General features: G+C 39.8%; 2 protein-coding genes across 5 annotated transcripts in view; both read left to right on the forward strand.

The window, feature by feature from the left end:
• Nucleotides 1–15,643: 15,643 nt before the first annotated feature.
• PET117 (PET117 cytochrome c oxidase chaperone) lies at nt 15,644–19,859 on the forward strand. The gene is made up of 2 exons (XM_081293255.1): nt 15,644–15,842; nt 19,690–19,859. The coding sequence occupies exons 1-2, from the start codon at nt 15,747–15,749 to the stop codon at nt 19,837–19,839; spliced, it is 246 nt and encodes an 81-aa protein (XP_081149381.1). The 5' UTR covers nt 15,644–15,746; the 3' UTR covers nt 19,840–19,859.
• Nucleotides 19,860–20,147: 288 nt separating this feature from the next.
• Nucleotides 20,148–24,470, forward strand: part of KAT14 (lysine acetyltransferase 14) — a gene marked incomplete at its 5' end in the record, with an annotated part of 47,783 nt that continues 43,460 nt past the window's right edge. For 3 of the 4 annotated variants that reach the window (XM_081293251.1, XM_081293252.1, XM_081293254.1), the window contains 2 exons: nt 20,148–20,406; nt 22,266–22,384. In XM_081293251.1, coding sequence (XP_081149377.1) covers nt 20,148–20,406; nt 22,266–22,384 — 378 coding nt within the window. The remainder of the gene's footprint in view (nt 20,407–22,265; nt 22,385–24,470) is intronic. The other variant, XM_081293253.1, reaches the window with a different exon arrangement.

Consider the following 24,470-nt stretch of genomic DNA (forward strand, 5'->3'; position numbering starts at 1 on the left):
GAGTTCTGGAGAGTTCCCGTTGGGTTCGGGTAATAAAGTAGTTCCTGTTTGAACCTACAAGTGGCTCGTGACATCCGGTTATTTTGTGCCCAGACAGACTGCAGCAAGCATTGGGAGCATTGAAGGGAGAAATGCATAGTTTTAAGATGCAGCTAGAGGCTCAACACCACTTTCTTTCTTTCTTTCTTTTTTTAAGAGAGAGTGTGTGAGAAAGAGAGAGAGAGAATTTTTTAATATTTATTTATTTTTTTTTTTTAGTTTTTGGCAGACACAACATCTTGGTTTGTATGTGGTGCTGAGGATCGAACCCGGGCCGCATGCATGCCAGGCAAGCGCACTACGGCTTGAGCCACATCCCCAGCCAACGCCACTTTCAATAATGGATAGAATAGCCAAGCAAAGTATCAATAAGGAAATAGAGGTTTGAACAATATTATAAACAAAAATATCCTAACAGTCCACCCAACAACAGCCAAATATACATTTTTTCCCCTCAAGTACATTTGGAAATTCTCCAGGACAATTGTTAGACCACAACACAATTACTAACAAATAAAAAAAGATGGAAGTCATAAAAATATATTTTTGAGTCACAATAGAGAGAAACTAGGAATCAATAACAACTAACTGGCAAATCCACAAATGTGGGAAGATTAAATTACATCTTTTGAACCAATCAAAAGTCAAAGAAAAGATCACAAAGAAATTAGAAAAATGACCTAAAACAAGTGAAAATGAAAGTATAACAGAAAAACTTATGGGATGAAATGAAAGCATTAAGGGAAAATTTTTATAGCTGTGACCACATACATTTAGAAAGAACAAGGTTTTTTTTTGTTTTGTTTGGTTTGGTTTGGTTTGGTTTGGTGCTGGGGACCTTGTGCATGCAAGGCAAGCACTCTACCAACTGATCTATATCCCTAGCCCTAGAAAGAAGAAAGATTTTAAATCAGTGAATTAACTTTGTACCTTAAGGAAAAACAAACAAAACCCTAATCCAGCAAAAAAGAAGAAAATTGTAAATATTAGAGCAGCAATAAATAAAATTGAGACTAGAAAATTAAAAGAGAAAAATCAGCTAAGCCAAAAATGTTTTCTTTGAAAAATTTCAACAAAATTGAAAACTGCTTAGCTACCTGACAGCGATAAAGAGAGAACTCATTACTAACATCAGAAACTAGAGGTGTTACTATTGATTTTTTAAAAGTAAAAAGATTATAAGGGAGTACTATGAACATCTGTATATTGAGAAATTGGATAACACAGGTAAAATGAACAAATTCCTACAAACATACAACCTACCAAGACTGAATCATGAAAAAAAAATGGAAAATTTTAGTAAGCTAGTATGGAGAATGAATCAGTAATCAAAACTCTTCTAACAAAGAAATGTCCTGGTCCAGATGGCTTCTGTTTAAAAGAGAAGGAAGCCACGTACAGCTTTGCACTCCTGTGATCCCAGAGACTTAGGAGGCTGAGGCAGGAGGATCTCAAGTTAGAGACCAGCCTTTCAGGAACTTAGTGAGACCTTCAGCAACTTAGTACCCTGTCTCAAAATAAATACAAAGGAAAAAAATAACTGGGAATATAGCTCATGGTAAAGTGCCCCTGAGTTCAATTCCAGTACCAAATAAATAAATAGATAATTTTTAAAATAAAAAAGAAGTAACACGGGGGATAGTAGAGGATAGGAAAGGTAGCAGAATACAACAGTTACTAATAGGGCATTATGTAAAAATGTGGATGTGTAACCGATGTGATTCTGTAATCTGTATATGGGGTAAAAATGGGAGTTCATAACCCACTTGAATCTAATGTATGAAATATGATATGTCAAGAGCTTTGTAATGTTTTGAACAACCAATAAAAAAAAAAAGAAGTAACACCAGTCTTTCTAAAAGTTTTCCAAAAAATTGATGTGGGAACACTTCCTAACTAATATTATACGGTCACCATTGCCCCGATACCAACACCAAAAAGAAACCAAGAGAACAGACCAATATTTCCTATGAATAATGATGCTAAAGTCCTTAACAAAATATTAACAAATAGAATTCAATATTATTTCATGCAAAGTTATATACCTTGACCAAGTTAAATTTATTCCTGGAATACAAGAATGCTTCAATATATGAAAATCTACAAGATAGCATCTTAGAAGCAGAAGGCAGCTTTTAATAGACACCAATTCCAGCTTCTTAATCTTGGACTTAGCCTCCATAATTATAAGGAATATTTTTTTCCTGTTTTTATAAATTATCTAGTCTCAAGTATTTTATTAAGGTAGTACAAATGGACTAATAGAGCCAAATATGAAAAACCCACACAGTTAATATCATACTCATTGTTGAAGGATTGAAAACTTTCCCTTTAAGATCAGTAATAAGACAAGGGATACCCACTTAAATTTTTTTTTAATTTTTTAGTTGTAGATGGACACAATACCTTTATTTTATTTATTTTTTTAATATGGTGCTGAGAATCGAACCCAATACCTCACATGTGCCAGACAAGTACTCTACCACTGAGCCATAACCCCAGACCCAAGGATACCTACTTAAAAAAAAAATTGTTGTTGTTGTAGATGGCAAAATGCCTTTATTTGTTTATTTTTATGTGGTGCTGAGGATGAAACCCAGTGCCTCATGCGTGCTAGGCAAGTGCTCTACCACTGAGCCATAACCCCAGACCCAAAGATACCCACTTTTGCCACTTCTATTCAACATAGTATTGGAGGTTCCAAGTAGAATCATTAGGTAAGCAAAAATGCATTCAGTTGGATACGAGGAAGTAAAATTATTTCCGTTTGTATGATTTTTTTTTTGTGTGTGTGTGTGTGGTGCAGGGATTGAACCCAGGGCCTTTGTGCATGCAAGGCATGCACTCTACTAACTGAGCTGTATCCCCAGTCCCCTGTTTGCATGATAATATATGCAGAAAATCCTAAAGATTTGTTTCACAAGAAAACTTTTGCAGCTAAACAACCAATGAAACAAAAGATTCAGAATATAAAAGCAACACACAAAACTGAATTGCATTATGAATCAGACATTGCTTTCCTACGTTCATATATGAATACATGACCAGTGTAATTCTACATCATGTACAAACAAAAGAATGGGAAGTTATAATTCATGTATGTATAATATGTCAAAATACATTCTACTGTCATGTGTAACTAAAAAAGAACAAATAAATAAAAAAAATGAATTGCCTTCATACACACTAACAATGAATAATCCAAGAAGGAAAATAAGAAAACAATTCCATTTAAGACAGTATTAAAATAGGATATTAATGAAGGAGGCAAAAGATTTTTATGTGGAAAACTACAAAACATTCTAAAAAATTTTTAAAAGACAATAGATGGTACAAATATGTAACAACAAATACCACCATTATGTACAACTATAATGCACCAATAAAAAATATGCCAAAAAAAGACATTAAATAGAAAGTCACCACTTGTTCACAGATTAGAAGACTTAATATCAGTGAGATGACAATGTTATTCAAAGCAATCTACAGATTTTATATAATGTCTGCCAAAGTTCAAACACTGCTTTTTTTTTTTACAGAAATAGAAAACTAACCTAAGATTCATATAAAATATCAAGTGACCCCAAGCAACTGAAACAATCTTCAAAAGAATGAAGTTGGAGGACTCATGTTTTTTTGATTCTAATACTTATTATAAAATTATAGTAATCAAAACAGTATAGTACTGACAGGCACAGGACGATACTCAAAGTCATCTAACTGATTAGAGAGTCCAGAAATAAACCCATATGCAGTCAGTTGATTTTCAATGATGGTGCCATGATCATTCAATGGAGAAAAAATAGTCCTTTAAAAAATGTTTTGGGGAATATTGGACACCAATATGCAAAATGATGAAGTTGGACCTTACCTTACAAAATATACATAGATAAACTCAAAATAAGTGAAAGATCTAAATTTAAGAGCTAAAGCCATAAAACTTAGAAGAAAACCTAGAGGGAAAGCTTTGTGACACTGGATTTGTCGATGGTTTCTTGGATATGACACCCAAAGCAAAGGCACCAAAAGAAAAAATTTGATAAATTGAACTTTAGCAATTAAACCCTTTTGTGCACATAGGGACACCATTAAAAGTGAAAATGGAAGAAAATATTGTGAATCATGTATCTGATAATGTATAAAGAAGTCCTGTGGGCTGGGGATATAGCTGTCGGTAGAGTGTTTGCCTCACATGCACAGGGCCCTGGGTTCAATCCTCAGCACCACAAAAATAGGGGTGCGGGGGAGAAGAAGAAGAAGTCTTGGAACTCAACAACAAAAATGAGTGAAGGACTCAGACATTCTCCAAACAAAATTATGTAAGCAGCAAATAAGCACATAAAAAGATGTTAACATCACAAGTGATTAGGGAAGTGCAGATGAAAATCCCAATGAGATACCAATTCTAGCTATTATATTATTGGAGGAGGGTAGAGACAGATGGGGGCACTGAGAGAGAAACAGAGAAGGGAGGGAAAGAAAAAGGGAGGGAAGGGCTGGGGATGTGGCTCAAGCGGTAGCGCGCCTGCCTGGCATGTGTGCGGCCCGGGTTCAAACCTCAGCACCACATACCAACAAAGATGTTGTGTCCGCCGAGAACTAAAAAATAAATATTAAAATTCTCTCTCTCTCTCTCTCCCTCTCTCTTTAAAAAAAAAAAAAAGAAAAAGGGAGGGAGAAAAGAAAAAAAGAAAATAAATGTTGGTGAGGATTTAAAGAATTGGAACCTTCGTGCATTGCTGGTGGGAATGCAAAATGGCACAGCCACTGTAGAAAATAGTCTATCATTTCCTCGAAAACTTTTTTTTGGGGGGGTACTGGGGATTGAACCCAGGGGCACTCAAACACTGAGCCACATCTTCAGCCCTTTTTTAGAGACAAGGTCTGGATAAATTACTTAGAGCCTCAGCCTCCCAAGCCGCTGGGACTACAGGCTGTGTGGGCCAGCACCTAGCTCCTCAAAAACGTAAGTGTGTGTGTGTGGTTTGTATTGGTACCAGCATGGAACTCAGGAGCACTTTACCACTGAGCTACATCCCCAGTCCTTTTTATTTTATTTTATTTTATTTGGTACTAGGGATTGAACCCAGTGGTACTTAACCACTGAGCCACATCCCCAGCCCTTTTTTATTTTTTATTTTGAGATAGGATCTCACTGAGTTGCTTAGGGCTTTGCTAAATTGCTGAGGCTGGCTTTGAACTCGAAATCCTCCTGCCTCAGCCTCCCAAGCTGCTGGGATTACAGGCATGTACCACCATGCCTGGCTCCTTTTATTTTTTATTTTGAGACAGGGTATCAGTAAATTGCTAAGGCCCTAAGTTGCTAACTCTGGCCTTGAATTTGTGATCCTCTTGCCTCAGCCTCCTGAGTTACAGGATTACAGTTGTGCACCACTGTGTCTGGTTTTGCAATTTTTTTTTTTAAAGATGAGATATGAGTTAAAAGCATTGGAAAAAATAATAGGAATTTTAAAAATACATTCTAAAAATCATTGCCAAATGTATTTTGTCAAGCTAGAATTGAAACTGCTAAAGTGAGAAACATACTGAATTGAATTGAGAAACATAGGTAAATGCAATCAAAGTGACCAGAGTTAATAAAAAGATGAGAAAGAAAAAATGATAAGTGTGGAAGGCAAGCAGAGGAGACCCAATATACACAAAATTCATGTTCCTGCTGAAGAAAATGGAAGAGATAGAACAAAAACTATATTTACAGATGAAATTTAAAAATTTTTCAGAGATAAAATTATGAATCTAAAAATTGAATGGGGACCTCCTACCCATGGAAAATTGGCTCCAAAACAGTCTAGTTTTTGAAGTTATTGGTCTTCAGAGATAAAGTATACTTTAAGTAACTAAGCAAAGTAATGTAAGTAATGGAAAAGGAGATTAGACTGGCCTCAAAGTCTTTATAGCTATATTAATATTGGAAGATAGATGAGTGAACTTTATATAGTCCTCATGAAGAGTGTCATGAAATTTATACTCAACCTCATGAAGAGTGTCAAGAAATTTATACTCAACCAAACTGTACCCCAGGTACAAAGGTAACACAAAAATATTTTTGTGTGTGCTACAATTCAGGAAATATAGTTCCTACAATGCTTTCTTAGCAATTCTTTTTTTGATGGATGGGTACGGTACTGGGGATCCAACTCAGAGGCACTCAACTACTGAGCCACATTTCCAGCCATGTTTTGTATTTTATTTAGAGACATGGTCTCACTGAGTTGCTTAGCACCTTATCCTTGCTGAGGCTGGTTTTGAACTTGCAATCCTCTAATCTAAGCCTTCTGAGCCACTGGGATTTTAGGTGTGGGCCACTGCACCTGGCACCTGAGCAATTCTAATAGAGGGAAAATGGAGAAAATATCCTGGAGATCTTTAAATGGAAAAGACTCATATAAGGGGCTGGAGATATAGCTCAGTTGGTGGAGTGCTTGCCTTACATGCACAAGGCCCTGGGTTCTAATCCCCAGGACCACACACACACAAAGAAGATTCATTTAAATATGGAACTAGGTAAGATTAAAGCAAATGTGGTTACAGAAGAGAATGTAAATATTATAAACTCTCATGGTGAAGGAATGATATAACCAACAAAACTTGGCTGAGAAAGAGCTGATGGCCAGGGAAAATGCCATTTAAAATTGATAAATATTAAAGGATAAAGGTTAAGACTAAACACAATATAACCTCCACCGATGAGTGGTATGGAGGGTGGATATATCATGTCTATAGAAAGGAGTAAAAAATAATAATCTTAGGAAGATCCCAGGAAATAGTGTCAACTGTGACAGGAGAATCTGTTTTTGCAAATGTATAAAACAACTTCACTGAAGGGGTGAGAAAACGGTTCCGAATTAGTAACTTTAGAATGAATGGCGTCACAAAATAAAACAAATAGGAAGTGCACATAAGCACAGTGCCCTTGTTCTTTCCTGCAGGGCTACAGATAACAATCCTGAGACTGCTGTACATGTATACTGAAGCAAGCAATTTTATAAATGATGGCAATGGTGGGAGCCAATTGTTGGAGTAGGAGTTTACAGATAAACAAGTGGAGACAAGAATAATCCACATGATAATGAACTAGAGTTGGAGTCCTCACTAACAACTGATGTTTTACTGCATATAGATTCAGATGATTACACATAGAAAAATTTGTAGGAAAAAAGAGAAATATATACAGATATGTGCACATATACAGGTTGGTATACATGTATATATTTATTTGATCCATCAATTGAGAGGATTTAAATGAAAGGACAATCCATTAGCAACAAGCACACCTTCTTGCATAAAAAGAACCAGGGAAGCCAGGCACAGTGGTGCATGCCTATGATCCCAGAGGCCCAGGAGGCTGAGGATCACGAGTTCAAAGCCAGCCTCAGCAATTTAGTGAGGTCCTAAGAAACTCAGTGAGACCCTGTCTCTAAATAAAATACAAAAAAGGGCTGGAAATGTGGTCCAGTGGTTAAGCACCCCTGGGTTGAATCCCTAGTACCATTAAAAATAATAATAATAAAAGCCAGGGATCCTTGGAGGAATGGCTAATTCTAGGACTAGGGCACAACATTTATAAGGGGGGACATACCATAGCACCAGAAAAGAAGGAAGTGTTAATAAAGGAAAGCTCACATTGATGGGATTTGTCAAAGGAGCCCTGGAGCCAAATGAAAGAGCTCCCAATGGCCAAAGCAGGAGCCATCTGAGTATAAAATATAGTAATGTTATATTATAACCCAAAGTATAAAACAGCCATGAATACATGTTGATACACATAAGTGATTGAATAAATTTTAATGGGGGGGGGGGAAGAAATCTCCTGCACAGAATTCCAAATTAGTTTTGGAGATACATTATTGAGTTCACAGCAATTAATCCTGGTGCTGGAGGAAAAACTGGCAGTTTTGGATTTACTAAGAATGTCTATAGTCTTCAGCCTGTCACCTTCTGTGTTAGTTTTCAGTCACTGTAACAAATACCTAAGAAACTTATAATGAGAAAAGTTTCACTTTAGCTAATGGCTTTAAGAGTTTTCAGTCCATGGCGGCTTGACCCTGTTGTTTTGGGCCTGTGGTGAGGCATCACCTCATGGTGGGGAGTGTGAGGTGAAACAAGGCTGCTTACCTCGTGGGTAGGAACTGAAAAAGACAGAGGTCACTCTATCCTCTTCAGGGCGTGACTTCAAGATCTACCAGTAGGCCTCCCCTCTTAGAGGTTCCACCACCTCCCCATAGTGCTGACTTGGGGAACTAGCCTCTAACACACAGGCCTTTAAAGGATATTCCAGATCCAAGTGATAGCACCTCCTATGGGATTTTCAAGGGTAGTTTTAACTATATATGTTTTATTTTTTTTTTTTATTTTTTTTAAGAGAGAGTGAGAGAGGAGAGAGAGAGAGAGAGAGAGAGAGAGAGAGAGAGAGAGAGAGAGAGAGAGAATTTTTTTTAATATTTATTTTTTAGTTCTCGGCGGACACAACATCTTTGTTGGTATGTGGTGCTGAGGATCGAACCCGGGCCGCACGCATGCCAGGCGAGCGCGCTACCACTTGAGCCACATCCCCAGCCCCAACTATATATGTTTTAAAATTTTGGCTTCAATATGCTGACGGCACCCTTTATAACCTCAGCCTGAGGAAGCTGGGATTCAAAGACACTGGCCACAGGTGGAGCCTACTACAGGGCCATCCACAAGGAAAGGCTTTTTTGCTTTTATTTATTATTCATTATTTATGTACTTATTTGTGGTACTGGGCACTGAATACAGGGACATTCTCCCTCTGAACTATATTCCCAGCCCTTCTTATTTTGAGACAGGGTCTTGCTAAATTGCCCAGGCTGGCTTTGAATTTGTGATACTCCTGCCTCAGGTTCCTGAGTAGCTGGGATTGCAGGTGTGCACTCCAGACTCTTTTTTAAATTTTTTTTTAAGTTTTAGGTGGACACATATCTTTATTTTTTATTTTTATGTGGTGCTGAGGATTGAACCCAGTGCCTCATACATGCTAGGTGAGCACTTTACTGCTGAGCGACAACCCCAGCCCCACACCAGATTCTTGTTTGCCTTTTAAATGATCATAATGGTGCCTTAGCGGGTGCCATGTGGCATGATATTTCTGCAATCATCTGATACTGAGTTGGAAACATTTACAGGAAAATCAGTCACTGATGCCAATGCCGCCAATACCCTCCACCTTCTTCCCAAACAAACCCCCCCTCCCGCCTCCTCTTTCATTCTCAGTCCTGCCCCATATAATCATTGCTTTCTAATCATTACTTCATGCCTCTCCCCTCACCTGTTAAGTTCATGCCCACTGTGGATTCCACCTTAAACCTCTGCCTCCTTCTGAAAACCATCTAGTAAGGTACTAATGATTACTATTCTTTAAGACAGAAGTGACTTGAAACCCATCTCTTCCATAATCACTACAAGGACCTGGCCCTGGTTCAAGCCCAAATAACGTAAGCCAAATTACACATTTCAGTGGTGAGAGCATTTTTCAAGTCCCCACCCTGTGTGAGTGAAGGTGGAACAAGCATTCTGTGACCACATTGTTCAAACATGGGGTGATGACTGTGTTCCCTCCTCTTACTTTTTTCTTTTCTTACCACTGAGCTACACCTCCAGTCCTTTTTATTTTGAGATAAGAGTCTCACCAAGTTGCGGAGGCTGGCCTTGAACTCATGATCCTTCAGGCTCAGCCTCTTGAATTGCTGGAAAATTACAGGCAAGTGCCACAGCGCCTTAGTTTTCAATTCTTGATTCTTCTCAAGCCCTGTACTGTTTGATGTTGCCTCTTACTTAGAGGAGGCTGAAAGGAGAGGAAGAGGGTAGGATGCTGTTGTAAAGCATTTGGAGCAGCCATTTTTCCCTGAAGGAGAGCAGTGGTTACTCTGGACACACCCAGGTCAATCCAAAATTGAGAGGGGCATGTGATTGAGAGCTGATGTGATCTTGGATGCCAAGACACTAGAATAAGCCTTGGTAACATCTGTAATCCCAGCTACTCAGGAGGTTGAGGCTGGAGAGTTGCAGGTTCAAGGCCAGCCTGGGCAATTGTTTTTTGGGGAAAAGAAAACTAGAATAAAGGCAGATATACAAGGTTCAAAAATTCTAACCTAAAATCATATTAAATTAGCCATGCTTCCTAATCTTTGTCCCACCCAGTAAACATAAAAAAGGATAATATTTGTATAGCTTGCTGAGATCAAACTTGAAGGAGTTTATATAATTCTAAATGAAGCTTCAAGGATGATAATTACATTTCCTTCACTTATGAAAAGGAAAAATAAAAAACACATCATATAATTACAAGACAAAAAGGAAGAAGTATTGAGGTAGATTTAAATATCAAATTTGTGTAAAATTTCCTGATAACATTTATAATAATATTTCTAAATGAAAAACTAGAACTTGCTTTTTAAAGTCTAATTTATATATATAATTTTTTTTAAACAGTACCAGGGATTGAATCCAGGGGCATTCTATCATTGAGCTACATCCTCACCCTTTTTATTTTGAGACAGGGTTTCACCAAGTTGCTGAGGCTGGCCTTGAACTGCAATTACAGGTGTGTGCCACAGCACATGGCTTCCTGAATTTGTATTTAAAGGATCTAACATTTTTCTTCTATAATCAATGTTTTTTTTTTTCCTAGTAATTGTGAGTGAATTTTGAATCCAAGAGAACTTAGTCATACCAAATATAGACCATCCTAGACTTAGGTTTTACAATTTTTGGACTTTACGATAGTGCAAAAGCAATATATATTCAGTAGAAACTGTACTTAAAATTTAATTTTTTTGGCAGGGTGGAGGGAGGATTGGGGATTGAAGCCAGGCCCTTACAAATGCTAAGCATGCAGTCTACCACTGAGTTATCCACCCAGCCCCAATTTTGAAATTTAATCCTTTCCCATGCTAACAAAGTGCAATGTGATCCTCTTCATGATGCAGGAAGGGCAGCATCGCACAACTCCAAGTGAGCCACAGTATCATAAGGGAGACAGCTGACACTCGATGGTGTGCTACGTGGCTTAGTTGGGATATTTCTTCGATAGGTGAGGTGTATTCAGTGCATTTTCAATTTACAATGAACTTGTTGGTACCTAATCCCATTGTAAATTGAGGAACATCTATATTTTGAAACAGTGAAACTGTAATTCACAGCTTGGGCAAGCACTGTCAGAGGGATCATACTGTCGCCATCTGGGAATCTCACCAAAAGCCTATTCAGCTACAAACTGATATATTTTTTTTTTTTAAAGAGAGAGTGAGAGAGGAGAGAGAGAGAGAGAGAGAGGAGAGAGAGAGAGAGGAGAGAGAGAGAGAATTTTTTAACATTTATTTTTTAGTTCTCGGCGGACACAACATCTTTGTTGGTATGTGGTGCTGAGGATCGAACCCGGGCCGCATGCATGCCAGGAGAGCGCGCTACCGCTTGAGCCACATCCCCAGCCCACAAACTGATATTTTCAAAACATGTGAAGACAAGGATTCAGAGCCACTGTCCACAGCGGAAGAGAGGGGAGCCCTCCCTCTGCCTTCCCCCATCTCCTTCCTGCAGGATTGAGGGGATCCAGGTCTTCTGAAAAACCTGGGGGCCCCTGGGGGCTCATTGGCTGTAGTGCTCTCACATGCCTTTTGCCACATGCCTGACTTTGGTGCAGTCATACTAGTAATTAACCATCTCAACTAGCACACCAAAAAGAAAAAAGACATTATTCTCCCCATAGTACAGAGGAGAAAACTAGGCTCAGAGAAGTAAGAGATTGTCCCCAAAATGTTCAGCATGGGATCAGCTGCATTAAGCTAAATGTTCTACTTCCCACCGGTTTCTTGCCGTAGAACTTTGCTTGCTAGGAAGGCCAACTTCTGATAATGACATCCAAGCTGCAGGGCTGCAGCAGCTCTCCTGCTTGAAGGGAAGCATGCAAGACCCAAATATGGAATCTTGAAAGGCACGTTTCTCTCAAGTCCATTTTCAGGTGAGCAAATAGCATTCCCAGAGGGCAAATGCCATTACTTGTGTATCTATCAAGTGACTGTCATTTTGTTGTTATTGTTGTTTTCTTCTATGTATCCATTCCCCCTCTCTCACCTGTGTGTCTATTCATATCTCTTTCCCTCCCTCTCTTCCTAGTTTGTAATGGCCATCTTCTTGCTGTGTCCTTACATGGTAGAGAGAATAAGTTCTAGTTTCTTTCTCTTCTTAAATAGGAATCTCATCAAGGGGCTCTAGCTTCATGACCTCACCTAACCTTAATTACTTCCCAAAGTCTCCACCTAATACCATCCCTTTGGTGATTAGGTTTTCAACATACGAATTTTGGGGATGGGAGAGGTACACAGCATAACAATTCGCTACTTATCAATATCATTTTTGTCTGTTTTACTGTGATTATTTGACACACCAATCTGTCTTCCTTCCATGAATTTAGTTGCTTGAGGGATGGAGGGTGACCTTGAATCCACTCCTCCTGGGACATTCCCAGTTTGTTTGAAGAAGGAAAATAATCAACACAGAAAAGAGCTCATCAGCAAGTCTGGACTTTTCTCTTTGAAACATATTCATTTATTCATTCATCTTCAACTTAAAGAAACTCTTTAAGTTTTCCTAGAAAACTATTTTTATTCTAAAACATTACATATGCTTAAAAATGTATTTAAACTAGATGGAAATTATTTTAATGAGAAAAAATTACTTTTCAATGTTTGATGGTATGCAGTCACTCTCTCAACTCAGTAATTTAAGTGACAGTAATCATACAAAAATCTTGCTTAAGTTTATAAATATTTAAACAGATAATCCACTTTTTAAATTTCAGTTCACACTCAAAGGATTTTTTTTTTTTTTTAAGTAGAGTTCTTTTCAAGAAGACAAGCAGAAAAATCACAACAGAATGAAAGGTCATCTAATGACCTGATAAGGACATGCATCTCTGTTGAACCCTCACTGATCTATAGGGGGAAAATATCTGGGATCTTCCACAAGTAAAGAGCAGTCAAATATAATTCTATTTCTTTAGATTAAATGTGTAAATACACCATAAATTAAATTGGTTCTCATTCCAGAGTTCATTAGGAATGGAACTTCATTTTCCAATTTTTTAAAAATATTTTTTAGTTGCTGATGGACCTTTATTTTATTTATTTGTATGTGGTGCTTAGACTCGAACCCAGTGCCTCATGCATGCTAGGCAAGCATGCTACCACTGAGCCACAACCCCAGCCCTCATTTTCCAATTTAATAGTACATTCTGGGCTGGGGATGTGGCTCAAGCGGTAGCGTGCTCGCCTGGCATGCGTGCCGCCCTGGTTCGATCCTCAGCACCACATACAAACAAAGATGTTGTGTTCGCTGAAAACTAAAAAATAAATATTAAAAAAATAAAAGATAATAGTACATTCTCCTCAGGCTGCAAAAAACAAAAATAAAATTAAATTAAATTAAAAGTGCTGTGGCTGGATTGACATTTGAAAAAGGTATCTTTTTAAATTTTTAAAATTATATTTCAATATTTTTTAAAAATATATTTTAGTTGTCAATGGAGCTCTATTTATTTATTTATATGTGCTGCAGAGAATAGAACACAATGCCTCACACGTGCTAGGCAAGTACTCTACCACTGAGCCACCACCTCAGCCCCTACATTTCAATATTTGAGCGATATTTGCCTCATACTATTTATGCTCATATTACAGAGCCTGGAATAGCAACACACTATGAACACAGATTAATGGTGGAGAAGCACTTATCTCTAAGCAAGACCTACCCCTAATCAATATGGTATGTAACTATTTCCACAGAAAGAAGCTTTTTCAATATGTATTTTAGTGGGAAAGACTGATTCAACGCTAAACATGTCTTTAAGTACTGCACTATCAGACACTTAAAAGTTTTCTGCCATACGTGGTGGCCCATGCCCATAATCCCAGCTTCTTGGGAGGCTGAGGCAGAAGGATACAAAGTTCAATTTAGGGAGACCCCGTCTCAAAATAAAACAAAATAAATAGGACTGGGGATATAACTCAGTGGTGAAGTGTTCCAGGTTCAATCCCAACCACCACCCCCTGCCCCCGCAAAAAAAAAAAAAAAAAAGTTTCTGGGAGGCCATACCTCTTTATTCTAGAGAAGTGAAAATGATGCCTTGCCTAGTTCTTAAGCTACATTCTATCATTTGTATTCCTAACAATATGATTATTAGCATTACTGATCAAGAACTGAGGCTTCAAGGGTGTAAAAGTGATCTCTTAAAATTTTAAAATTATGCCATGCTCGCCTGTAAATCCAGCGGCTCTGAAGACTGAGGAAGGAGGATCAAGAGTTCAAAGCCAGCCTCAGCAAAAGCGAGCGCTAAGCAACACAGTGAGACCCTGTCTCTAAATAAAATACAAAACAGGGCTGGTGATGTGGCTCAGTGGTCGAGTGCCCCTGAGTTCAATCCCTGGTACCACTGAAGCCAGATTTAAAATTAGGCAGTCAGTGTAGTTAGGTAAATAGAGTGAAATCTAAAATGGAGGCCATGCTGAGAATGAATTCCAGGAAATGCAGGACAACTCATGGAATGTTAATGAAGTCCAGAGAAAAGCCCTAGGCCCAAAGTCCATCCCAAAGAAGTGTTAATGAACAGCAAACTTAAAGATGCTGACTCGGAAGTGCCCAGATTACTTCTTTGGCCCACCTGTGTCCCACCCCTCGGGCCTTCCCACCTACATTCCATCACCGAAAACTATAAAAAAGGGAAACAACCGCACTTTCACGGATTCCATCTCTTAGGTCCCCTTCTTTCTCCGGGAGAAGGGAGAAGTCTTTTCTGCTGTCCTTTAATAAACTTCTAATTTTCCACTCTGACCTTGCCTAGGGGTGCTTCTCTGGTGTTATTCTTCAACATTGGGGAAGCAGGGACTCCTCACCAGTCAACAGCCAGTAACACCACCCCCATCCAAAAAAAAAAAAAAAAAAAATTATGCGGGCAGCTTGGTCAGGACAAATTTCCTATCAGGAGGTGTGGCTGCCCACTTAGCTGTTTAGACACTTTTCGGTTTTGAGAAAACTCAGAGCTTGATGGTCGCCCCACCGCCTCAACGTGAAGTCAACTGTATCTGTCACGTTTAATTATGGGTCCTCAAGCCAAAACTCCACGACTCCCACCCGTGTCCCTGGAGCCACCAAACTACCGGTGGTGGCATCTACTCCACAAAAGGACAACAAGGGGCTGTGTTTAGGTGAGGTACCCAGCAAAGCACCTGGGTCAGCCAGATGGTCAGACGTATAGGTGTGGAAGAAGGGTCAGCATGCTACTCCTGTGTGAATAGCGGACCCTCTAGGACACTCAGGGCCGCTGGGGTGAGGTGGGGACAAGACCGAGCTCAGGCACGGAATCCCGAATCTGGCAAGCTGCTAAGGTCACCTTTGGGTCGGAGCTTTTTGTAATTGAATCTGGCTTGTCTTTCTGTCCGCGGGGTAGGAAAAAGGTCCCTCTTGTCCCAGGGGCCCTTGTCAAGCCACTCAGTGAGGGGAGCAAGGGCGCATCTCGGTGCTCGGCTCTCGATTGCTTGAGCCTGGAGGCGGGCAATACACAAAAAATCTGCGCTCGAGGTGTCAAGCCTGGCCCGTACCGGCAGCGACGCGCTCTCGGCTGTGGCCCCGGCGCTTGGGGCTGGCGGGAGGCGGCCGGGGCGGCTTGCGCGGGGATGTCGAGGAGCTCGAAGGTGGTGCTGGGCCTCTCGGTGCTGCTTACGGCGGCCACGGTGGCCGGCGTGCACCTGAAGCAGCAGCAGGACCTGCAGGTCGGTGTCACGTGACCGTCTCTTCCGGGGCCCGCGGGCTGCAGCCTGGGGCCTCTGGTGGGCTCTGCCCGCGTGGTCCCCGGCTGCTCCCCACGCCTTTGCCCCCTCCTTCTCGCCTCTGGGCTCGGCGGTGGCGCGCCCCGCATCCCCACGCATTCGCGGCCGTGAACCTGGGGTCACCCCGGCCTACAGCTCCCGGCGGCCGAGCAACCCGGTGTCCTGGCTGACCCGCTGCTGGCCAGCGCCCAGGAGCCAGCTCCAAGGGGCCTTTCCCGCGAACGCACGCTCCTGGGTGCTCAGCAGTTCTGTTTTCAGCTCACACCCAGCCCGCTGCCAAGCGGACCTGTCAGCGTCCCGCTTGGGCCGCTGGAAAGTACCAGGCAGGGAAGGGCTTTTTTTGCGGGGGTGGGGTGGGGCTCATTCTGCAAGTTATCCACCTCTCACCACCCCTCGGACCCCAGGTGGGCGCTAAACCCTAAGGCCGTTGAGTGCTAAAGATTTTATCCGGTGGTAAAGCTGGCTCCTCCTCACCTACCCACTTTCCGTGCCTTTTGGCCAAGGTAATTTGATGAGATGTTTGTAATTTTTGCTTAGGTGAATATTGACTGTGGAAAATGTAGACTCTGGGAATGATAAAGATACAGTCCTCCAAATTATCTTTTTGGTACTTCTATTTCTGGAGATCTCTGTGACTTAACTTACCGTCAGTCTCTCTCTCTCTCTCTCTCTCTCAGTTCGTATTTTCTTTCTCAAATTGGCATATCTTTAGTGATTAATCACTCTCTGCCAGGCATAGCGCTAGGTACTTTGGGAATACAAAGACAAAGAAACAACCGCTCCAGAGTCTGTAAATAATTTGCAACAGTGCTAAATATTGCAAGCAGTTCATTGTTGACTTTCAAGTAACACCTTCTCAGGTAGTTGAGTAGAACCTAGTTTGCCAAGGGTAGATGTAATGATCTGAATGATCAAGAGTCAACAGTCTTCTTAATTTACTTGTCCAGGATTTGGACTATGCTATGTGGTTGGTATATGGAGATGAAGCAGATGAGGTCTTTGTCATTGGTGTTCATAACCTGTGGAGACAGGAGGAGAGAAATCTTGTAATGGCACAAGAATTTTGTGATGGGGTTGGGATAACCACTGATGAAAAGGCACAGAAAGGATTAGAGATTTGGGATTAAAGTATGTCTATAAGAAGGTAGCTTTTGGAATAGAGGCAGGGTTCTTCCTCTGTTGAAGGAAAAGATGATGGTCCTGAGAAAAATTGAGATGAAGGGGGTGTCTTTCTGCCTGCTGGGTAGGAAAGAGATGAAGAAAAGATTGCCCTGTTTTTACATCCAGACCTTCACTAGGTACTCTATAACAATGGGAAAGAATAGAACTAGAAGGACATGGTAGGTGTGTCTGAAAGTTGAAAGAAGCAAGAAGTTAAATAGTGACTACTGTTTCCTGACTGGAGTCTACCACATACCAGACACTCATGTTCAGTACTCATGGGTTACTATTCCTTCCAGAAACCAAGGTGGTCCCTAACTTACAACTCTTCTACTTAAAATATTTTGACTTTACAATGGTGAGAAAGCAATATGATTTGCACTCAGTAGAAACTGTACTTCAGATTTCAGTATTTTTCCAGGATAATGATTAGGGACTGTAATCCTCTCTTGAGATGTTGGGCAGGTGGAGTAAACCACAGTTCCCAATCAGCTACACAGACATGATTTCAGGTAAGTGGTGCTAAGCTGTAATGTTTGGTAGGTTGGGTACATGTTACACATTTTCTTTTTCTTTCTTTCTTTTTTTTTCTTTTTCTTTTTTTTTTTTTTGTGGTGCTGGGTATTGAACCCAGAGCCTTGTGCATGCAAAGCAAGCACTCTACCAACTGAGCTATATCCCCAGCCCAACACATTTTCAATTTCTGATATTTTCAACTTTAAATGGGCTTATCAGGATATACCCTATCTTAAGTCAAGGAGCATTTGTAGTGCTACATGAGCCAGAGTTCAAGGTATCAGAGTTGTGATAGTGAGGAGGTCTTAGGTGGTAAGAGAGGTTCAATTCACAGGGAGGATGTATGAAGTAGTCACCTGGAGAAAGATAACAAATGATGGAGTAAGATCAGAGCACATGCTGACATCTCTGAAAAAGTAGATGAGGACCTGGGAGGCAGATGTAGAAAGAATGATCTCAACCAATGGTATAGGCTTTGGGAGCAGGATGTGTAAATGTAAGGAGGTTGGTGACAGGTAGACCTGCAGTGGGGAAAATGGAGTAAGCACCTGTTGTTGTCTCAGTAGGGATCTTGCCAAGGACACAGGATTTAAGAAAATCTAGTACCAGTTGAATTATCAGTCCTGGGACTCTTAATTTCCCAACTCCCTCATAATAGCCAATGAAACTCCAGGCCTGGAAGATGTCCAGCAAATAGGTACTAGGTGAGTTTTTAAAATGGTTGTAATTTTTTTTTTTTTAACAAACCAAACATACTCAGCCCTAAATTAATTCTATTTTTAAAAATTTATTGGGGGATGTGGCTCAGTGGTAGAGCACTTTCCTGGGTTCAATCTCTAGCACCAAAAAAAAAAAAAAAAAAAAACAATAGAAACAACAAGAAAAATGCCTTATCACCTTACTGAAGTATTTTTGAGCTATGAACTATAAAATATTAGTTATTAGTAATGACTGAATTGATATTTTAAAAAGTCTCAAGCTGGGCATGGTGGTAAATGCTTGTAATCCCAACTACTTGGGAGGCCAAGGCAGGAGGATGACAAGTTCAAGGCCAGCCTAAGAAACTTAGCAAGACCATGCCTCAAAAATAAATAAATAAATAAATAAATGGTGGAGGGTGTAGCTCAATGGTAACCCCTAGTTTCAGTCCTCAGCATCCCATCCTCTCTCACACACACACACACACACACACACACACACACAAACACATACAAAAGTCTCATCTTAGGTACCAAGTCTGCATTCTGAAATTTCTCCTTTTTAGTGCTTATTAAGGTAACTAACTACTATTGATGGGTTTTATTTTTCCCTCTAGAATTAGTAGTCTTTTAAAAAAACTTTTCTTTTTACATAATTGATAGTATTTTGTATAATTTCTACCTTTTCACTTTATATACTAGAAGTCCAGTTCTTTATGTTTTTGTTTGGTTTTTGTGGTGCTGGGATTGAACCCAGTGCTTTGTACATGCTAGGCAAGTGTTCTACCCACTGGGCTCATTAATCCCCAGCCCATTAACCCAATCCCCCCCCCCCTTTTGGTGGTGCTGGGGATTGAACCCAGGGCCTTATGCATGCTAGGCAAGCACTCTACCAGCTGAGCTATATCCTCAGCCCCTCTTTGTTTTCTTGTACCTAAATTGTTAAGATAATTTGTTCAGTTTTTAGTAACCTTTCTTTTTCTCTTGATGTTTATTATTCACCTAAGATAACTGTCAATAGAATAGTAGTTCAGACTATTACTGTAGTAACAGCTAATTTTTAAAGAGTCTTATATCAGCTAGATTTTTAAAATTCAACATAGTGCCATTTTTAAATTTTTTAAATTTTTTATTTTTTGTTATTTCCCAGTAAGTTTTCTGGACAAAATGTTTAGGAATATCTTAAAATGAGAAAGAAATAATTTTAGTAATGATATTATAGTGCACTACCTAATTTATTTGATGGTTTCTTTGTTACATTTTACATTTGTACAGAAAGTTAAAATAGTAATTGGGTATTTGGAATCTGAACATTTTAAGTGTATTTTAGTAACACTGTTATTTGGATTTGAATGGCACAAGGGTGGGAACCACCTGTTCAGGGTGTTACTGAAATCTGTTTCTTTCGTTTTTAGAGGCTTCGTGACGGAGTGATCAGAGATATTGAGAGGCAAAATCGGAAAAAAGAAAACATTCGTCTTTTGGGAGAACAGATTATTTTGACTGAACAACTTGAAGCAGAAAGAGAGAAGATGTTATTGGAAAAAGGATCTCAAAAAACATGACTTCAAAGGAATGTGAAATATTAATGGGACAAAGCACTGAAACTGTGTGTGTTATGTATGTGTGTTGATAGAGAATAGCTTAGTGAGATCTTCACCCTTCTTGTGACAGTCCTTTTAAATTTGGTAAAGGACAGTAGATCCTATACTCTAAATGACTTTAAGAATCCCCTGTGTTTGAGCAAAGAAGTTGTGGGCAGACACTCTGAAGAGTTTCTACCTGTGTGATTCTGATAGAAGCCTCTTTAAGTTCAGCATCCAGAGTTAGAACTGTTACTGAAGAGCACTTCTGAAATTGTGAGAAAGGAGGGATGGATAGTAACATCCACCTCAGTAGTTTGATAAGTCGACATGATGATGAAGCCACAAGAACATCTACCTCAGAAGGGCTGGAAGAGGGTGAAGTGGAGGGAGAGACTCTCTTGATTGTTGAATCTGAGGATCAGGCATCTGTGGACTTATCTCATGACCAGAGTGGGGATTCCCTCAACAGTGATGAAGGAGATGTGTCGTGGATGGAGGAGCAGCTGTCCTACTTCTGTGACAAGTGCCAAAAATGGATACCGGCCAGTAAGGAGCTTCTCAATTCCTTTATTTGTCAATTCCTGTGTGAAGATTTATTTTTCCAACCTGTGAAAGAAACATGAATGTAAAGTAGATCTAAATAAAAGGATAATTATTACATTCATTAACTTAGATGATCAAATACAAATTTATATAACACATAGACACATTTGTACTAATAAAAATTGTTGCCAACCACTATTCCATTGTTAAATTAATATTCTTGATGGTGACCCAATAAAAATTAGAAAATTAGAAATCCTGTGTTACTGAAGGAATTAAACCACAATTTTCTAACAAGACTATGTTATGGACTGGGGCCCAGATTCTAGCCTGAGTGTAGAATTAAAAGTTCAAGTTCAAAACCATTACTGTGGTATATTTAACTTATGTGGAAAACTATCATCTGTCACTTTAACTTACAGTTAAAGTGAGGTTAGAATTAGCAGTTTGAAGGTATTTAATGGCCTTTCCTAGGACCTGTCTTGTTTCCCACTTGCAGTTCTCTTTGTCTGCTGACAAGAGTTATGCACACACATCTTGTTTTTAGCTGCCAGCTTCCTAACTCCTGAGCTTGCTTTGCTAGCCATCATATAATTTGCACTAAAACAGGATTTTTCCATCAGGCAAGAAACTAGAAAAGACGTGTGCTAAAGAAATGCTTTGTGTAATGGAATTCATAACTAAGTTAAATTTATATATTATACATACATTTATATACATATTACATATTATATATATGTGTTATATATATTTATGTACAGTGAAGTGATTAATTTTCTGGTATGTGGCTGTGTTTCTGAATGAGTTCAACTTTTCAAATTAATAATTACTATTAATAAGTTTTTTAGCTGGCTTTTGCTTTCTTGTTTATTAGTGCAGGGTTTTGTCCTGAATATCTTGGTGGCTATTTGTCCTTAGAGGATAAATTTTAAACACCCTTGTGGCCAGACCCCTGCTAATTTCTTCAGCCTCTTCTATCCCTCACATTAACAGAACTTTGTTGGTAGGATGAACTTTTCATTTTCCACAAACAATTCTTTCTTATTTCTGGGACTTTGCACATTTTTATTTCCTTTCTGGAATATGTATCTCAAGGGTACATATGCGCCCCCAACCCCACCACCAATTTCTAGTCTTCTCTCAGGTCCCTGTAGACCTCTCTTTCCAACTTTCTTGTCTCCCTTTTATGTGCTCTCAACTGCCCTATGGTGCACATCATGTTTCACTCCTGTGATTTTCAAGTCCCACAAAGCATTAGCATCATCACCTAGGGAACCTTAATGCAGAGGCCTAGGCTCTACCTCAGAGACTGATTCTTTTCATCTGGAGAGACCTAGACATAGTTAGAAAAACAGCAGCTCCTTGAGTGGTTCTGATGCACCATAAGAAGGAAAAAGTTCCATGCAGCTGGTACCTATTGCCTATTTTCTCCTTTGCTGCCCTCCCCGACTTCTAGACCAGTGAGAGCAGGCACTATGCCTTTGTCTTGGTTATTGTATACCCAATGGTTCCTAGCTCAGTGCCTGGCAGATTGTGGGAGATCAAATGTTTTTTGAAAGAATGCTAAAGGGACCCACCTAGAAGAGTCCAGGTATGTAACGATTGGAAAATCCAGTTAGAGCAATCATACCTGCTTTTCCAGTACCTTTCTCCTAAAAGTTAAGGATCCACAGATCCTTGTAGGGGTGTATATCTGATGTTAGAAGAATAAAACTCCTCTCCCTTTCCCAGGCCCATCCTGCTATTGTGGGTTGGCTGATAAACTCAGCATACTTAGAAATCTGGTTGACAAACTGATTAAACCTTTGGGTTGCCTGTGCTCTAGATAAACCTGTGATGTGACTTTTTTTTTTTCCCCCTAGGTCAGCTGAGGGAACAGCTCAGTTATCTTAAGGGTGATAATTTTTTTAGGTTTACTTGTTCTGATTGCTCGGCAGATGGCAAGGAGCAGTATGAGAGGCTGAAGCTGACATGGCAACAAGTGAGTAAAAAGCTCTTCTCTAGAATGTCATGCTGGGTCCTCCAGGAAATTTGTTGGAATGAATATTCAGAGCAAGGAACCTACCAATGAGCTTTTGTTGTGTTTTAAGAGATACCATTCATTTCACGATGAAAATTGGATATGGAGTGTGTGGACAGAGGAGTTCTTGGTAAAAATAATACTTGATGTTAACTTAGTAAATTGGGTTTTAAGATTCTTGAAAATGTCATGTAATTTTATGTATATCTAACACCAAGCTCTGATTTTAATTGAAAGTATGGTTTACATTTTTTCTGTTAGCAATTTTTAGAACAGCAAAACCCATAGGATGGTTACATTGGAAATAGATTTGGAAGAAGTAATATAACTAGATTGTAAATACCAATGTAACCCAGCCTTTCTACATTTGAGCTCAGATGTTTATTTTTTTGTTGATGAAATTTAATATCTACTTTTAACCATCTCCAATACCAGCACTCTAATCCAAGCCACCTATGACCTGAGCAGTAGATTTTTTTTTCAATTTTTTGTAGTTGTAGATGGACAGAATGTCTTTTTTTTTTTAATTTATTTTTATATGGTGCTGAAGATCAAACCCAGTGCTCACACATGCTAGGCAAGCACTCTGACACTGAGCTATAGCCCCAGCCTTGAGCAATAGCTTATTTATTTATTTATTTATTTATTTATTTATTTATTTTAGTTGTAAGTGAACACAACACCTTTATTTCATTTTTATATGGTGCTGAGGATCGAACCCAGGGCCTCATGCATGCTAGGGGAGTGCTCTACCTCTGAACCACAACCCCAGCCCAAGCAATAGCTTTTTACTGATCTCTGACTTGTATTAATTTTTTTAGTTTTGTTTTTGAATTAATATTTATATATAATAAGCCACCAAGGTATAAATAGTCTTTAAGTTCAAAAAAACAAATGAATTGCTCAGTTTTTGTGTACATCCATTTGTGTGTGTGCGCGTGTGTGTATATTATTTTGTTTTTTGTGGTGCTGGGGATCAAACCTGGGCCTTGCCTATGCTAGGTAAGTGCTCTATTGCTGAGCTACATACCCAGCCCTCAGTTTTGATGTGTATTTAACAAATACTCACTCCTCAATCCCTGTAGTGAACCAAATACTTTTCTGTCGCGACCCCCTTGCCCGCAAGGAAGACGCAACACCGGGAATCTTCTTACAGCTGTTTATTCAAGCTCTCGAGAGTTCTTCTAATCTCCGAGTTCTTCTAATCTCCCAGAAGTCCCTCCCAGCCTTAATAAAGTATCCAAACACCCAATGCGAAGCTGCCACGTGGAGCTTTCTCGTAGGGTGTCAAAGAACCATGTGCCAACTCTCCCAAAGAAGGAGTTGTTTATCACAGACCACCACAAGGCCAGCGCCATCTTGTAATGGCGACCACAGTCCGCAGAAGCGGCTCGCCACAGTTCCCCCTTTCGTTTACTAAAAACAAAACAGGCAAGAGTAGAGGTGAATCGCCATTACTCATACGAAGCCTTCAACCAGGAACCTCATCAGACCCAAGCAGGTCAGGACGTTCCCACATGACCGTTATTGGCTGAATATGAAAACAGACACCACAAAGCTGTTAAGGCCCTGTGAGCTGGCCTCCTTGACGTGCATACAAATCAGGGCTGGATCCAAGCCCTGGGGGCCGGGGGGAATCCACTGCCAGCAGTTTTTTCCTTCTGTTTATAGCACGTCAAAGGGAATCAAGTAGCCCCTGTCTTAGGTCGTTCACTGCCCTTACATTGCTTACCCGTCTTTGGGGAGGCCCCATTCCCCTGTCTTAGGTTGCAGTGCAAGCGTGAAAGTTGCCCGTCTCTGGGTACTACAAGATCAGCTCGTTGTTGCCAAGGCGTTTAATGGTATCTACTCAGCCAGTCATGATTAGGTCTCTGAGGCTGAACTGTGGCTGTATAGAAATACAACGACAAACAAGTTGGCAACACCCTAAAAGAAAGGCACGGGTCATAGAGCGATAGAAAAGTACTAGCGTGGAAACCCATCTGTGTGCAATGGCAGTAAAGCCGGCAGAGTGCAAGGGCTTTCCAACACTAGGAGAATAACAAGG

This window comes from Spermophilus citellus (assembly GCF_964194105.1).
Source record: "Spermophilus citellus genome assembly, chromosome: 4".
NCBI classification, from domain to species: domain Eukaryota; kingdom Metazoa; phylum Chordata; class Mammalia; order Rodentia; family Sciuridae; genus Spermophilus; species Spermophilus citellus.

Excerpts from the sequence above, each read along its gene's own strand:
- PET117 (XM_081293255.1), top strand. The coding sequence starts at position 15,747 with ATGTCGAGGAGCTCGAAGGTGGTGCTGGGCCTCTCGGTGCTGCTTACG. Across the intron at positions 15,843-19,689 it reads AGCAGCAGCAGGACCTGCAG|AGGCTTCGTGACGGAGTGAT; the intron begins GTCGGTGTCACG and ends TTTCGTTTTTAG.